The sequence below is a fragment of the Cupressus sempervirens genome, chromosome 8, assembly GCF_028749045.1.
Source record: "Cupressus sempervirens isolate cs-2001-9-10 chromosome 8, ASM2874904v1, whole genome shotgun sequence".
Taxonomy (NCBI): Eukaryota; Viridiplantae; Streptophyta; class Pinopsida; order Cupressales; family Cupressaceae; genus Cupressus; species Cupressus sempervirens.
In genome coordinates, this window is record NC_143125.1 from 810993034 (window position 1) to 811011271 (window position 18238).

At 33.8% G+C, this 18238-nt stretch overlaps 1 protein-coding gene across 1 annotated transcript; it reads right to left on the reverse strand.

Moving 5' to 3' along the window:
- Positions 1 to 6377: 6377 nt before the first annotated feature.
- On the reverse strand, positions 6378 to 13620 carry LOC149544883 (uncharacterized). Its single transcript, XM_089795439.1, has 4 exons — positions 13342 to 13620; positions 7238 to 7978; positions 6936 to 7145; positions 6378 to 6757 (listed from the first exon to the last, which is right to left on the reverse strand). Exons 1-4 carry the CDS (start codon positions 13351 to 13353, stop codon positions 6701 to 6703), a joined length of 1020 nt encoding a protein of 339 aa, XP_089651565.1. The 5' UTR covers positions 13354 to 13620; the 3' UTR covers positions 6378 to 6700.
- Between the last annotated feature and the right edge of the window lie 4618 nt (positions 13621 to 18238).

Genomic DNA, 18238 nt, shown 5'->3' on the forward strand with positions numbered 1-18238 from the left:
AAGAGAAGTGCATACTTCGTTTTTCAAAAAAACTACAATAAAGTTTATTAGCCCCCCTCAAATCTCTCAAATAAGGAAACTAAAATCTACTCTTGCACATAGAAAAGCTCTGATACCATGTTAGAATCTGATAAGATTAATAACCCAGAAAACTAGTGCAAAGAATAAATATCTAAACTATGAATGCAAATGATACAAAATCAAAATAGCATCATAGAGTTAGTCTTCAAGAGAGTAATGCAAATGCTGGAAGCAAAATAGCATTAAGAGGATGCAAAAACAAGAGATGCAAATACAAGCCAGGTAGCATATTTATATAGGCTAGGAAGAGGGAGGAGGTGGCAACACCAACCAATGAGGAGCAACCATCTATCAGACTAAAGATAGAAAAGTATCTTCCCAAGATAGCTAATGGATGCTCACATGTAGGAAGGTGACACCTCACAACCATTCACCTAATAAGACATGCTTTATTAACCTAAGCGAGATTACTAAAAGTGTAGGAAAAACTTAGCAAAATAGGAAAAATAAAAAACTACACTAACAGGTTTTGGGTTAATTGATGAAGCGACCACCTAGTCCAATGATTTGGAAGCATTGCAAATGATCAAGGGCCAGAGATACTAGATGATGGTAGATATATACTTGGCAGAGGAGTTAGATAAGGTGGATGTTTGGATATAAAAGATAGTGGTTAGTAATAGGGTTATGGTTGGGTTATATGAAGATATCTAGGATGTAAAGAAGAGGACCCTTGATCAATTTTGGAAGCTAACAAATATTATAGTGCGGTCAGCTTGGAGATTTTTGAAGAGGATCCTAGGACTCAATTGTGCTTAGCTAAAGCAATTGTGCAACAATTTCAAGCGTTATTTGAAATTGCATACTTGAAAGATGATGTTAGACACATTTTCAAGACTAAAGAGGCATTTAAAGAGTTAGACTCCAAGCTGGAGGATTTTGCAGTGATTAGGCAAGAAGTCAATGAATATCATTGGGAGGTGAGAACAAAGTATGATTCCTTAGACTTGCCTAATACCCAAGAAATTAACACCATCGTCCAAAAGTTTAAGGTGGTGCATCCAAACATCATTTTGGTAGGAGGGTCAAATACCTAGATGTTGGAAATTAAAATTTTGATACTTAGACTAATTTTACCAATTTTGATCTTGTCACCTTTAAATGTGTGTAGGTGCACTAGTGCGAAGGGGCGCCAACATTTTTGGATCAGTTGCGGCAGTGGCACCAATAGTTAATCATCAAATATAGTTTTTGAGTGTTTCATGCATCGAAAATTCATTTTGTCATCAATTTAATTGATAAAGATACACAATGGAGCTTGAGTTTGCCCTAAAGAAGTGTTAGAGACTCCTAGATCATCTGCAAACTTCTCTCTTCTTATCTTGTCCTTATTTATGAGTTTGAGCCATGTAAAGGCCCATGCACCATGTAATTAATACAATAATGAGTGCGGGCCTACTTAATACATAGTCAAGAATTTGTTTGTACATGATTTGCTTAAAATTGGTGATTTTTGAATGATTTTTGCCAAGAAAAAGCCCTAGTTTCCTATAAACACAAAAATCTCATATGTATTCAAGGTCAATATTTTGATGCAGTAAACTTTGCTATTAGTGCTCTCATTCTATGTGCAGTGTTTCTTGTTGGAATGTGTGTTTCCTTTATGAATTTTATGTTTATGAATAGTGATGGAGCCAATGGTTTTATTATATGTTAATTCTTGTGCAATTAATTAGTTTTGGTGTTTGTCATTTTCTAGCAAATTCTTATGTTGTGATGGATTGGAGAAAGGACCACCTTCGAGTTCTTGCATATCAATTTGTCTTGTGTAAGCACACTTTTTGTGGCTACGTGATTTGATGAGTTGTGAAAGATCCTACAATTTTCATTGTTCCCCTTGATGATTGCATTGGGGGAGTTGAGGATGTGTTGCTCCTATCTCATTGGTTTCTACTCAATCCTTTTCAAAAATTTAATTCACAGATGCATTGCGGCTTTGACTTATGTCCATTAGGAATTTTTTTTCAGAAATTTCCTTTAATCTCTTATTACCCTAACTCTATTATTTTCTTTTGGACACGTGGTTAGAATAGGAATTTGTATAATTGCATTGCTAAAATTTGCATTCATCACAACAATAATAAAAATATAAAAAATACATTGGTTTGTGGTTGTATTTCTTCAAATTTTTTGCAGATTAAAGTACCAATGAAGGCCTCCTTGTGAACATTCACATTTATCTTCAATTGAGCTACCTAGCAGGTTGAAAAAAACCCATCAAGAATCTTGGAGTTGGTTAAAACATTTAACCTTATTAAAAGAGAAATTCATAAGGATTTCTCTCATTGGCATTGTGCAAAATGACCACTCAACATGTCTCAGTTTTTGCTCTACCTCCATAATCTTGTTTTCTAATTGCTCCAACATTTTCTTGAGAAATCTATTCTCCTCTTCTTGTTCTTGCACTTTCTTGGCAAGCTCTACATGGGTCATCATAGTGGTTTCAGCCATTGATTCTTAAATTGACATGAACTATGTACTAGAGCCCAAATCTTTAGGCTTTGATATCAAAATGATAGAGAGGCCCTAGGAGTTCAATTTTTTTGGGTTCTTTACAAGATCAAACTCACCAAGTGATCTTTTCCACAGCTAAGGCACAAATCATAAATATTTAGGTTTTTTCCCTAATGGTTTAATCAACCTCCTATATATCATCTCCTAGAGCTTCCCAAGTAAAGCTAGTAAACCTACACTTCTAACCAAAGTGTTCCTCATATGCTTGATCAATCCCTTCCCAAGTGCATCCATATCTCAATTAAGAGTGCCCTAAACACTCACATCAACCTTAATTTAACTCAACTTGGTAGTTTCTTGAAGTCCAATGTGATCAGGTCCACAAACAAGCAAAACAAGCCTACTAGGATTGAGCCCCAATTAGGCCCAGGTTTTCAATTTTCAAAGCTTTTCTTCAAATCTCGCTAAAGGACCTCCAAAACCCTTGACCATTCCAGACACCCTTTTGGAAGGTCTTAAAGATTTTCTAGGTTTCAGGGTTGTACCCTCTGTACAATGCTCTAATCCAAAATTAGGCCTATTTAGTCTAAATGAGGCTATGAATTGGTCGATATTGCACAATGGTGATAAAATGGATTTAAGGCTTGACTTCAACCTTACATATAATCTCCTCTAACATCAATCAAAAATCCTTTATCATACTTTTCGATTAGTCAATCCACTCCTTCATGCTATGTTGTCTACTATGTAAAGTTCCTAGCAAGGCATTCTATTTGCTCACCTAGAGCTTACTTGCAAAATTAGCAACTGGTACCTTTTTGCAAACTACCACTTGGAACATAAATTACATTTCCCCTTCTATCATGCTTCCAATGGCTATTGAATTTCCACAGTGGAATTTCAAGATAGGGGCATTTTTCTCTTCAAACCCTATGACTGCTAGCAAAATACAATCTGCAGCTTCATTTTTATTCAGTGGATCAAAAATTCAAACTATTGAAAGTAACAATGCAAATATGAAGAATGCAATGAACTCTTACTATTTACAACAAAAGAAACCACTATTTAATCCAAAATAACAAAGATGCACAAGTTGCAACACAATTGTACAAGAAATGCAAGAATGTCACAATGTTTAGTATTGCTAAAATATATAATCTGACCTCCAACCCTTTGATAGTCGATCTAGGATTCATATATATGCTTCCTAGTTAGTTTCCAACTGAATTGTGGTTTCCATAACTAACTTTTCCTTTGAAATGTAAAAGTTGCATTTCTTACTCAAGCAACATTTACAATGTTGCAAAGTTGTCATGCAACTTTTGCAAGTTTCAAGCAACTTTTATCTTTCCACATACCACTTTAGTTTTCATGATGCAATTGGGTTTCTAATGACTCCAAACCTCTTCAACATTAAAATTGACTCAAAACATCCTTGCCATCTCCACATGAAGTTAGTTGACATGTTTAAACATCTATGTCAACTTTTGGTCCTAATTGACCAAACCTTGACCAAAAAACAAGTAGCTTAACTAAAACACTCCAATGGGCTTATTAATTGCCCTTATTACATTCAAGATCCCATGAAAAGGTCTTCAAGCCAAAACTTTAGGGTTTTTATCCACAAAACATCTTGTGCTCCTGCACTAATCACGATCTAGTTGCCATATCTATGTAATCTCATGCCCATGGGGTTCCCTATGAGTGTTTACTCGTGCATTATGGAGCCAACTCAAAAAATTGAATATGAAGGCTTATTTTTTGAAGGCTCAAGTGGACCAAGAAAATATGATCAAGCAATAGGATTGTATCATCTTTGAAAGCCTCAAAGATCTTAAATAGTTTGGAGCTCCCTAAACCCATAACCTTGATTTGTTCCTTATTTTGGATTAGTTGGAGAAAATCTAAGAATGACTTGTGTTGAATTTGAAGTACTAATTTGAGGAGACATTATTTGGCTAGTTGTAGGTCCCATATTTAGTGAGAGAGAGTACTTCCAAGACCTAAATTCAACAATTAGAGATTACTTCCAAGACCTATATACCATTGAATGGAGGGGGTTTCATGTTCACATCTTACTTGAATTTCATTGATGATCCATTAAACTAGTCATAAAGAAAAAAACTGAAACCATTGTATTTAACCTTTTATTCAACGACTGATAGATTTAGCAATAAATGAACATGAAAAAATTGGTCAGAATATTTTGTAGCCCATTCAAGGTGTAACACTGTATATGGTGAAGTGATGAAGTACTCTTATGAGAACTAAGGGTTCACACCTCCTAGCTAGACTCTTGACCTATAAATTATCTCTACCTTAATAATGCATTGTTTCGATCTCTTCTTTGATTGATAATTATAATAGGTGCCTATACACAAAGGTATGAAGCGTTAGAAATTGTCAAGGGTAACTTTTGGCAAGACAATGCAAAAATCCTAGCACTCAAGATCATAGTCTTTTTCAAACCATTTATTAAAAGCCAATTTCAGTTTTTACATGTTTTGAGCAGTGCAGTCAGAAGAGTGCAGGTTCTTGAATAAATAATTAGAATAGTATAAGATCTTTTCCCATCCTCCAATTAACAGTCTCCTACTGTGAAACATCATCGATAAGGCATCTTTCACCACAAAAACTATCCATTAGACTCAAGATTGAATGCATGCAAACCCAGTCTACTAACTACATTCTAGACTATGGATCTTAAAATACTCAAATATTTTGAATTGAAGGCTAGGAGTAGAATGTATAACTCAAGAACAATAAGGTTTTCTATGGATGTTAGGTCACGTGATTTAAAACAGGAACAACTTGGAAAACCAAACAGTAAGAGTCAACAAAAATATATTGAGTTTGACAGAGATTTGTCCAGTTTTCAACTATTCAAATTAGTGTGGCTCATAGTTGCTAAAATCTGCAAAGGATTGCAATTTGCTGGTTTTGGGCCTGTGTGCAATTTTTTCATATAGAAAGTCACAGTATTTTGATCCATCAACCCAATATTTTACCCTTCTTCGAATAAAATTTTGAAAAAGTATCATTGGGTTTTTTGGTCCAAAAATTTTTAGTTTCTGCCTTTTTTCCTAATTTCTGCTGAAAAATATACCCCAACCAGATTTTTTGCCTTATTAGAAGAACAAACTCTGATGATATACAGACAGGCCAACTCAAGTTAGGGAGTTTTAGCAAGATGCATCTTGTTATAGATATCAACAATTAGTTCTATGCAAATTCGGTTATATGCATCAAATTACTTATCCATAGTTGAAGAAGACCGATGCAGGTAGATTTAAGGAACAAGATAACTATCTGAAAGGAACAAAATTGGGAAGTAATCAACATCTAAACAGCCAATGGTAGAGATAAACTTGAGGCAAACAGATGCTATTTTGTCTATCCAGAGATCAAAATGCACCAGTTGTATGTTTTTGGCATTTAATTAAATTGAAAATCAGAAACAATTGGTTTAAGTGCTTATGTACGTTAAGTATCCAACTTGACAAAAAATAACATTAAACCTAAGGAAGGCCAAGACCGATGACATGGACAGAAGCAGCAGTTCAATATGACCAGAACAGCAGGTAAGGAAAATGATTTATTTTGATTCAGTCATCTGATCACAGATGTATAGGATGTAGCAAAAAGTAACTAGAAATGAACTTAAAAAGAAATTAATTATCTGGGGATCCGCTCCTCTATGAAACAATATAAAGTGGAGCTGTGATGAAAAAGGAAAAAAAAATACTTCAGCACTGATGCCACTTAAAAAATTCACCATTACATAGTATATCAAGAAATAAGAAGTAAATGGTGCATACAGAAAATTCGTCTTAACTACTGACTAAAACATAATCAATGGTTACTGCATATGGCATTAAGAGATGTGCAATCAAACTTTATTCCAAGATAATACATATATTGACATGGGTTTGATATAGCCATGCCATTGAACAACCACTAAAATTATGAGCTAATCCAAGATAGGTTACAAGTAGAAAAAGTAACTTTTGGTAATAGCAAAGTTTTGATACAAAAATAAAGCGTGTATATTGTACAAATTATAGAGCTATTTAAAAGAGAGCCTGTATTGTTAGTTGAACCTGAAGGGTCTGCATTTGGAAGCATAATGAATTCAAGTAAAAAATGAGCATGAATAGCCACTAACTCATTGGCAAATCATTTTACCGCTGCAAATTTTTGAAATAAATGAAATCAATTTTACCTGCAATACACAATTTAAACTGTAAATATTAAAAATTCAATCAGAACAAATATGTACATGGTTACAGAGGTCAAATTCCTAATATGCGCAAGCAGCAGTGCAACTGTGTGTTCCGATACAGGAAAGACCTAAACAATGAAAGAAAAATGCATGATTTGAGGACAGATGTGAAACATACTGCATGTTTCTTGTGTGAATTGCTTGGTTGCTTATATAAATCTTCATCTTTGGGAGTACCAGCATCCATTTGTGAGGAAGTCTTATTGGCAAATGTTGCTTCTTTCTTTTCATTTCTTGCTTCATTAAAGATTGATGTGAATGTGATCCCAGACGTGGGGTCATTCGAATCCCAATCACCAAATTTAGGCAATGCTTTCTTTCTGTGATTCTGCCAAATTTCCAGTTAAAAGGATTTTAATCCTAAATGGTCATCAATTTTTCCAATAAATCGATAAAGTGTAAACCATGTGACAAACATACCTTGTTTGATGATGGTTTTTCATTGCCAGGCCAAATGAATAATGGACTGGGTGTTTTGCCTAGTCCAAATTCTCTCCGAGGATTGCTGGGCCTAATGTATGATGGACTGGGTGGTTTGCCCGCTACAAATTCTCTGTGGCCATTTATGTGCCTAATGTGTGATGGACTCGGTGTTCTGCTCCTTCCATGCTCTTTCTCGGTCCAGGTAGACGGGTCCATTTCCATTCTACTCCTAAATCCTCTCTGATAATTTTCTTTCCTAATTCCTGATTTTACCTGATATACTTCACTTTCTTTAGGTCCCAAAGGGGCAGATTTGGATGGCCTAGTTGCGGCAGGCGCTCTATGTTGGGTTACTAATTTTTGTGAAGCTGTTGGAGCGTGTACTGCAGATAGGTGCATCAGAACCTCTCCACTGTCAGTTGCTCTCATCTGCCCTGGTGCATCAGGAAAGGATTTTGGTGCTTTGATTGGAATTGCCCTTGTTTGTCTTGCAGTATTATTAGCAGCTCTCTGAACAACTCTTGTTTTTCTTTCATTTCTAATGTAAGCATTACCATCCACTACATTTGAGCTTCTGGGAATGCCAGACCCTCTTTCCAAATGAGATTGAGCATGCCCATTTCCATTGCCTTCCCTTTTTTCTTTACCAGCTCTTGCAATGTCAAAGTATTCAGTGATAACTTCATTATTGTTTGCAACATCCCAATTGCCAAAGCCTGGAATATGGGTTTTATGCATCTGCAGTCAGAAAACTCAAGAATAGTCAATTAAATCAAAATTTGGAGTTTTTTTAAGCTAGTGAACCAATAATGAAATTTGTGATTTTAAAGAAAAAGAAAGAGGGCACACTTCAAAAATATTATACACTCCCATTTGTTCCATCTATTCTTTTGGTGCAAATACTTATACAAATCAGAACAAAAGTGAGTTTTGTGAGACATATAGAGAGATTTTGAATCATCAATACCATTAAGATTCTAAAATTCTACTTTGAAACAAATTGTGACCATTAATAAGTTTTTAAAAATTGCAACCAATGAATTGTTAGGTGCAAACTCAAATTAGGACTGCTTTGGTTGAAACATTCACAACCCTATTCACTCCATCCATGATTGTTATATAAACAAACACAGTTTATGGTATGTGTGATTTCAATGAAAGATGAGAAAAATTGTGTTTTAACTTTTAAGTTCCATCATGGAAACACTTCAAATCTTCATTTCCATTAAGGTTCTGAATTTCAATCAATCCATCAAATTAATATGATTGTAGTAGTTTTAGTGCAAATGCAGACCCAAATCAGAAATATGTGAGCAATGGATATGAACCATCACTCTGCTAATGATGAATACAGCTATGGTCCATGGTTATGGTTAAGATAACGGCAGAAAACATGGAGACACATTTCAGGACAGCAAGGGATGGAGAGCCGTAGAGAAAATTTATACTAAAATTGAAATTTCAATTGATCCCAAGAAATTCACCTTATTCATTATATAATTATTTAGTATTCCATTACAGTTGGAATGGGAATTCACATGAGTTAACATACAAATTAACGATATTTTATTATTTTCATTTGGGATTGGCAATGAGTGTATGCAACAGGAGATCAAAATACTAAACTAAAAAATAAGAAAATGTAGGAAATCTTAAAACCAGTATATTCCATAGTTCAGGGTAAGTTTCTCCATTGAGCATTTTATTAAGTTGGTAGCAACGCCTTTCTCTCTCTGGAGCACATATAAATTTTGTTTGTAGTAAGGTTCTCAATGCTTAGACAACTGACAACCATGATTTTACTGTACTTCGGTAATTCAATATCGTTTAAGATTAAACTTACTGCAGTATTACATTTAAACTGAAAAATGTGGCATAAAGTATAGAGGGGAACACATATCTGTGAGTTGTAGAAGTTTCTGGTTTGAACTTTTAGCTATGATGAAATCGTATTCACATCAATTAATAGTAGTATTACGGCAGTGTCAGGAATAACAGTTTAGGACAGATGGTGGTGTATGGACATGTAACAAAGATGGTCAACATTGCATTGTTCCATCCTTTAATAAAATTGTCAAATTATTGTGTATTTTATTATATTCCCAAAGTTGATTATAAATCCATTTCATAATGTTTGGCTCTTAACAAAATCAAATCAAATCTTTGTATGCAGGAGAGTCCATAGCTTTAACATATGGAAGGAATACCAGTTTAAGTAAGGTGGTAGTGTATCGACATAGCTTTGACGAAGGCATCAACATTACACTGTTCCTTTCTTTAATAAAATGGTCAAATTATGGTGCATTATATGGTATGCCCAAGTCGATTACAAGTCCATTTCATAATATTTGGCTATTTAAAAATTAAAATTGTATCTTTGTAAGCAGGAGAATCGATATTATTTGCATTCAAATCTTATGAAAGGTGTGTTCTCTGGCTGTGAAAAGGAGTGTTAATATTTACCAATACATCTAGTCACGTCCTTTTAAGGGGTTCCAAATTTAGTTTGTGATTCTAGCAGAGCCTTTTCTCTTTTCAGAGTGCATCAATAGAAGTAGGCTAGGATATGGGAATGCATTCATTTACAGAAGAAGCCTTTTGTTTTAAACTATGACTTCGCCAGGAGTTACACAATCAGTTTAGTGGGAACGACCAGGGAAATATTTCCAACACATCCCTAGGCCACAAAATTTGAGAGGTTGGCGATAGCCAGAAAACCCCCGTGGATTTGGTTTATCTCTGGAATACATTCTATAGAGGTAGTAAATACAGCATCATAAAGATTGTAGTAGAAACAAAATGAATGAATGAATGAATGAAGATTTGTAAATCAGTCTAACCATGAGTTGCAGCCTTATACTAACTCCATATTCCTTTCCAGATTAAAGCTCCTGCTATGAATCTTGACAATCAAACTAGCAGTCTACCTCATCATATCCTCAAATAAATTATGCATGTTTATGCCAGCCTCCAAGATGTCCCCATACCTGTGAATTCTCTCCTCCTACTCTTCTTTGGGCCTTTTCCATCTGCCCATCTCGCATCTGAGATGATGTGAGCCAGTCCTCAATTGAGCCACTAACACCCTAGCCTTACTTTTAATAGCTGTCCCTAGGTAAGCTTGATCTCCGTGTCCCCGAGAAGGATCGAACACTTTAATATAATGTGTCTTTTTCTGACCCGTGTTATGAGACCACATGGCAGTTTGAAATTTCCCGTGACAAACTTATTTGTTTCCCCATTAATAGAAGGACAACCTTGCAACTTGATGCTCCACGTGCTCAACCGCTTTATGTTTTATTTCATCCAAGTCTTCTCCTTGCAAGCCAAACCCTCTTTCATTGCAATTTCGGATCAATGTTGGTTATCCATGTTTTCAAATTTCTTTAAATAGCTTATTGACCGTGTTATCGTTGCCCCTCTAACGGGTACATACCGGCATCCACTAATAGGATTTAATATAGCACTAAAGCCTTGAGTTTGATAGTGCAAGTGATCAGGTGTTTTTGGATTCTCTCTAACTATCTCCACCCACACTTTGTCATGCTTCCCCCCCAAACCTTGATCTTTAAAAAACAACCAGCATGACCAGCAAACTAAAGAGAGGTTTCTTAGTCTTCCGATCCCAAAGTTCAATCTTTCCGCATCTATTTTGCAGCAGATAGGATGCCTTCCACCCTCCCTATACCCTTTCTTCTCTATAAGTCTCCTAGCTAAACCTATAATGGAAGTCAATCCCCAAATATTTGTATTCTTTCACAATTTTTAGCCCAGCTGCCTTCAAAAAGAATGTCCATATGTTTCTCTTATATTTTCAAAGAGAAAATCATGACTTTTGTCTTGATAGTGTTCATTTGCATCCCCACTTCCTAACAAAATTGTTCCAAAGCCTCTAGATGTTCTCTTAATCCCTGAGCCGTTTTTGATATTTAGATGAGATTATTGGCATATAGGAGATGCCTCACCACATATTTTGTGTAGCCATGATTCAAGTTTATCAATAAATAAGACAAACAAAGCGAGGGACAATGAGCACCCTTGCTTCACACCAATATCACTACCAAAACACTCGGAAATTCCCTCTGTAGTTCTGATTTTGGCTCTAACTCTCTCATAAAGTCTATGCACTGCTGCCATAAGCACATCCATAACGCCTAATTCATCCATTCTTCTCTATAGCTTATCTCTAGATACCATATCAAATGCTTTCTAGAAGTCCACAAAACAACAATAAGCTTCTTCTCCATGGTTGTCCCATATTATCTCTATCAAATGCCTAAGAGTCACACAATGATCAATAGTAGAATGTCTAGGTCTGACACCCGCTTGCTCTTTTTCTCCTGCCCAATTGCTGATTCTACATTCCACCATGCTCCCAAAAATTTGTCGAATAGGGGTTAACCATAATAGTGTGATAATTGGATGGGTTATTAATATCCCCATTCTTAAATAAAGGGATAACCACACTAGAAGTCCAGCCAACCCGAAAACCCTCTTGAATGACCTTATTAAAGACCTCATTTATGTGGGGAGCAAGGAGATTAGCTGCCCACTTTAAAAATTCAGCTTGAAGCCTATCGATGACATTTGCCTTACCATTTGCTAACTTCTTTATTCCTGGTTTGATATCATCCACCATGAAGAGCTTGAAAGAAGTGGTCACAATGGAAGAAGAGTTCTTCTCATCAATCTGCTCATAAACTAACTTTGCGTATTCTAACCATAGAGCATTGCTAATACTATTTTCAGTTTGTTTTTTCCTTTGCTGCAATTCTTTCCAGAAGTCTTTGGGATTGTGTTTGCTAAGAGATATTAACTCCTCCCTTCTTGCATTTACATACTCCTTTTTTTTTCAAATTGAACCAACTTTGCATATTTCTTCTTGTTTTCTATGCTCATATCTTTCCCTTTTATAGATCTTTTGACTGCCTTGCACTCTTCATCATACCACAGATTAGCCAGAAAAGTATTTGCAGCCTTTTTTCTTCTATGAGATCTTCTACATGCCTTCAGCGCTTTGTGTATGATAGGGATCAACAAGCTGTTGTGCGCATGTTCAAAATCGTTATTGACCCATTCAGTAGTTTTGTTGTTGTTTATCCCAAAGAATTGCGTTTGAGAGCAGCACTAAATATATTCCTATTTTCCCGATGCACGAGTATTCTCCCATTGTTAACAGCAGCCTTTTACCTATGGAGGTCACATTCATTATGTGGATTACTTGGGACCACATCCAACCTAAAATAAAGTGGCATGTGATCCTACTTCATCTCTATAAGGGTCTCTCCAATGTCGAATTCTATCATTTTGGATGTCAGATTTCGAGAACAAATCGCATAATCCACCACACTCTGCCCATTGTAAGAAAATGAACACCCACTTAAGACAGTAATGAATCAGTTGCAAACCCAATTAGTCCAAACAGTAAGAAACATAGCCATATAAGAGAGGGGACGCGTGGCTTAACTTACATGCTGCCCATATGATTCCAGAGAATTCTCGAGTAAAATAAAAAGAAAATGTATTAAAGGTTAGTTCAGAGACAGCACACAGGTTTTTCTAATATTAATTAATGTAAAATTCAGTGAATTCATACTTTTATACAAAAACAAAGAATTTATATTATTTGGCACATCAGAAATTCTAAACTAAATGAAAACTCGGCTAATTGCCCTGAATAGCCAATCAAATACATGCATTTCGTGATAAACTAAAGTTCACATCTTAAAAGAAATTGAGAAAAAATGTCTGATTGACAAATTAGAAATTTTAAATATCATGAAACATCAACCAATTGCCAAGGATTAGCTCCTAAAAAATATCCTGAGCTTAAATTAGATCTGCTAAAACTATACAAACTTACATTCGCCCACTATGATAGTTTCAGAAAATATACAGCTCTGTAGAACAAACTCAGTGACAACAGATGACATTCACTTCATAGATATTGAATTAAGTGCAAACCCAACTCAGTTCTGTTTCCACAATGCATACCCACATTCACCTAACCCATAATTTATCTGGCAATGAAAACAATGAATTGACAAACAAGAATTATCCAAGACCAATAAAAGAAATATGAGAAAGAAGAAGATACTTACAGGCCTAGCCATGGAAATCAGATGGTAAAAGCCCCTCTTGTCTTCCTGTTTTGTGCAGCTTCAGGCCATTTAGAATCAACGATTTCTTCAAGTCAATAGGAAAACAGTTGAGAGAGTCGTTGAAGTTGAGGGGCAACACAAATTCCATGCATTGGGGAGCTATACCAGAGACCTAAAAATAATGACGGTTCTTTTTAAAAAAGATACAAAGTCGATGATTGTCCTGTGAAATATCGAAATCCTTCATGTAAAGTCTGCCTCGGTATTTCGTTTCTTTTGGCAAAGCCTGACAACTTTTGCAAGTATATAAAGGTCTTCTAGACTTGGACTTTGAAGGAGACATTTTTGAGTCACATTGCCTCAAGACAAGGAAGGATCCATATTTGAATTGGAAGGCTTCGTCTTTACATTATTTTCTACTAACGGTAAGAAAACCTATGAAGTTGTATAATATATTTTTTTGCTGTTTTTAATATTCATAAATTGTGTTATTTTATTCATTTTAATAACTTATTAGTAATTTATTCTGAAATTTATAATCAGTTTTTCAAAACATTTGAAAATTGTGTTAATTTGAAGATTTTATTTAATAAAGTTGAAATACAAACCTACAAATATATGGACGCCACTACCACAGAAATGTACACTATCAATTTTCAAAAGATCGAAAACATCATAGATTTTTTTTAAAATTTCAATGTTTGATTTCTTATAGTTTCTAGTCCAAAACAGCAATTAAAAAAAAAAAAAAATCACTACATTTTGATGAATCTGGAAAAAAAGAAAAAGTTTTGACTTTGTTTTATCTTTGGTACTTTTTTGTTGGAGATTAGCTTGTACCCAAATATTTTGGTCTAATGGTGGGTTTGAAGTCTAGGGAGTACAATCACAACACCATCACTTCACTAATAAATCAAGAATTCAGCCCATATTTTGGGTACTTTTGCAAGCTTGGATGAGACTAATTTTCCCACTAGTGAGATCCTTGGTCCACAAGCGTTGACGACTAGCAACATTTCTTTATTGTCAGGTGTAAGATGAGATGGAGATTGTTTCAAGATAGTAATGCATCAAGTTTTTTTGTCATGTAATTTAAATTGATAGTATCTTACAATTGTAATTAACTTGAGATTAATTCAATACGATAAACTAATATTTATTATGAAGTTTTACTAGATAATCTTGATTAATACTATTCACACTTAAGTGTGTTTGATAAAACACATTGACATATATAACACAAATAACATTTTCTTTTATATTTATTATTGCAATTATAAGAAAACAAAAAAATCCTAATTGAAAACATTACTATAAATGTTTTATTTTATTTATTTAGTTTTAAATGATGTCAAAAATATGTCATTGATGTAAAGATATATAAACTATATAAAATTATTATTTTAATATTTTATATTTATATTATATTGCTTAGTTTAAAATGTACTAATCAATAATATTTAGTATATATACAAAACTCATATTTGATGACTTTAAATATTGATTTTTTAAATTTTTTTAATTAAATAAAATAGTATTTATTTTATTAGTATAAGAAGAAATAAATTTATCATTAAACTCTATCTCATCAATATTAAAATATTGATATATGTGTTATAAAATATAATTTAATATTTATATAAAAATGAATATTAATTATATGAAATATGAATCTAAACTCAAATCTTCTATGTTATTTTACAAAATTTTCTCACCAACTCAATTTATTACAAGGTTCAATAATTAGTTTTTTCTCCTTTTTTTCAAAGTTCAATGAATTTGGTGGACTGACTCTCTTAATTTGTAGAGACTTAGATATAAGTCCATGGCAAGCTTCAAAAGGATGTTGACCCACAGGAATACATTTTAAATTTGAAATACTTTTACTTTTAGATGGGAAAGGGGAGTTTGATTTTTAAGGCCGACCTTTTTGATATGTCCTCTAGTGTCCTTCTAGGGCCCAATAATTTCCGTGATTGATGGGAGTTTCCAGTTTGCTACATTTTGTCAAAGTGTGCATTGAAAATTTAATCTTGTAGATGGCCATAGGAGGAAGACTTTGTTCTTTAAAATTGGAAGATTTCGCATAGTTGAAAGTTTTTTCAAGATTGTACTTTTAATAAGGTGTTTTAATATTTTAAGGGTTTAGATAATTGTAAGAAGAGATGTGTTTGACAAGGAAGGTCATATGATATTGATGGAAATTCAAATGAGGACTATTGTGGTTGAACAATTCACAGTTCTATTCATTCTATTTATGATTGAATATAATTTATGGTATGTGCGATTTTAATAAAAGATGAGAAAATTTGGTTTTAAGTTTCATCATAGGAACATTTGGAATCTCATTTTCATTAAGGTCATGAATTTCAATCAATCCATCAAATTAATAAGATTGTTGGAGGTATAGTATGCATACCAAAATCAAAAATATTTGAGTCATGTCCAAATTACCACTTTGCCTATGATATTTTCATGAAATGAATAAAGTTGTGGTCAGGGCTTAAACATTGCACACTAAGCTTGATTCCTAGATAAAAGTGTTAAATAGTCGAAGTTGACTTATTTCTATAGTCTATGGTTAAAAATTTATAGTTACTCTATGATAAATAACTTATAGTTACTCCAGAAAATGTGGAGACAACAACAAGAGATGGAGAACCATAGAGAAAATTTAAAAACATAACAAAATTCACATTTTAATTGATTATGAGACATTTGCCTTATTCATCATATAATCATATAGTAGTAGATTACAATTATACATATTAACAAAATTTCATTATTTTCCTTTGAACTTGGCAATGAGCATATACAACAAGAGATCAAAAGTCTAAAACTACAAAATGAGAAAATATAGGAAATCTCAAAAACAGTATATTTCATAGTTCATGGTAAATTTCTCCATTGGACATTTTATTAAGTTGGTAGCAACGCCTTTCTCTCTCTGAATCACTTATTGATTTTGTTTGTAGTAAGGTTATCAGTGCTCAAACAACTGACAACAATGGTTTTATTGTACGTCAGCAATGCAACATCATTTCACATTAAAATTACTGTAGTATTCCATTTGAATTGAAAAATCTGACATAAAATAAAGAGGCAAACATATATCTGGGTTTATGGACCTTTTCTGTCACATTGTAGAAGTTTCTGGTTTGAACTTTCAGTCATGATGAAATCATATTCACAGCAATTATTAGTAGTATTATTGCATTGAATCATAAAAAAAATTATTTCATTGTTCCATTCTTTAATAGAGTAGTCAAACTATTGTGCATTCTATTATATGCCCGAAGTTGATTGCAAATCCATTTCATTACATTTGGCTCTTAAAAAGTTGAAATCATATCTTTCTATGCAGGAGAATCCATAGCTTTAACATATGGCAGCAATGCCAGTTTAAGCCAGGTGGTGGTGAATGCACATAGCTTTCACAAAGACATCAAGATTCTGTTGTTTGTATTATATGGTATGCCCAAGTTGAATATTACAAGTTGTTAAGCATATTTTAATTCCAGCCAAGCGTTCACTTTCAGTTTTTATGTTAATTTATAGATGACTTCTTATTAGGCTTTAGTTTAGATCTCTGATTATAAATTTATAGATGACTTCTTATTAGGCTTTAGTTAATTTAAGGATGACATTCTATTAGACTTCATAGCTTGGATCTGTCATTTGCGGATGAGGGACTATGTTTGATTTTAGTCAGATTTGCACTGATGAAGCATGATTTCAAGTCATGCTTAAGACCATGATAATAGTAGAAAAGTTGAGGTAAATTTTACATGAAAAACTTTTAATTTGCTCTGGGGCTATTTGTCAGCAGTTCATGCAATCTTTGCATATTATTGTGACTAGTTAATAAAAAATTATTCATTTCAGTTCATTTTTATGTACTCTTTGCAAAAATGGTTTTATTCTTTATTTTATATGGTATTAGAACTTAGGAGTAAGGTAAGAGAGCATGAAGATCAAATTTATTATTAAAAAAAAAAACTTTCAACTTTTGTTTTTCTTACTTCATATAACTATTTCAAATGGAAGTCCAAGATTTTGCTTTAGCTTAGAAGTAAAGTCTTGTATCTAATAGTCATAGTGACAAAGGTTGAACTTGATTCAACAATTGAAAGTCCAAATACTTCAATCACATGAATGAGGCTTTTAGTATTTTATGTTTAACCATCTCGTTAGAACTGTGGTTTCATGTCAAAGCATACACAACTCCAAACTAGGCATGGATTACAATTTACGTTGGAGGCTCTTTTTGAGAAGCAAGATGAGATGTTTGAAACTTCTTCACAAAATTCAAGGCTTTATTACTTTAGCTGAAATAATGTGGGAAATTGACAAATCCACACAAGAAAGAAAATTAGTCATTTCTATTTTGTCAACATTTGGTCCACAATATGTTGTGTTTGTCTTTGCTTTTCACACAATTAGGTTTATAATAGGAAAAAGTTGGAAGATGTCCACTTTTGATTCTTTAATTAAGTTTTTGATATACGAGAATGATAAGCTCACTATGATGGGTATTTAAAAAGGTTTCAAAGCTCATGCTCTTGTTGTGCATACAAGTGAGAAGAAAAATTCAGAATTTAATCAACAATCCAAGACAAATAAAAATTTAGCTGAGCCTTGCAACTTTTGTGGTAAGGTGGGACATGAAGTCAACAAATGGTAGATAATAGTAGAGATGGAGAAGGATATGCAGTAGCATCAAATTTCATCCCCTAAGTCTTCTCCATCACAGACAGGCCAAGGTCATGCTCTTATTGTTAGACTAGGGCTGTCGTTGCACCAAAAGACTGATCTATCGATGCTCGATACAACAACTCAACTTATAGTACATAGGAGGTTGTTAAGCCCTTGTCACAAATTTCGAGGGGATTGCTCA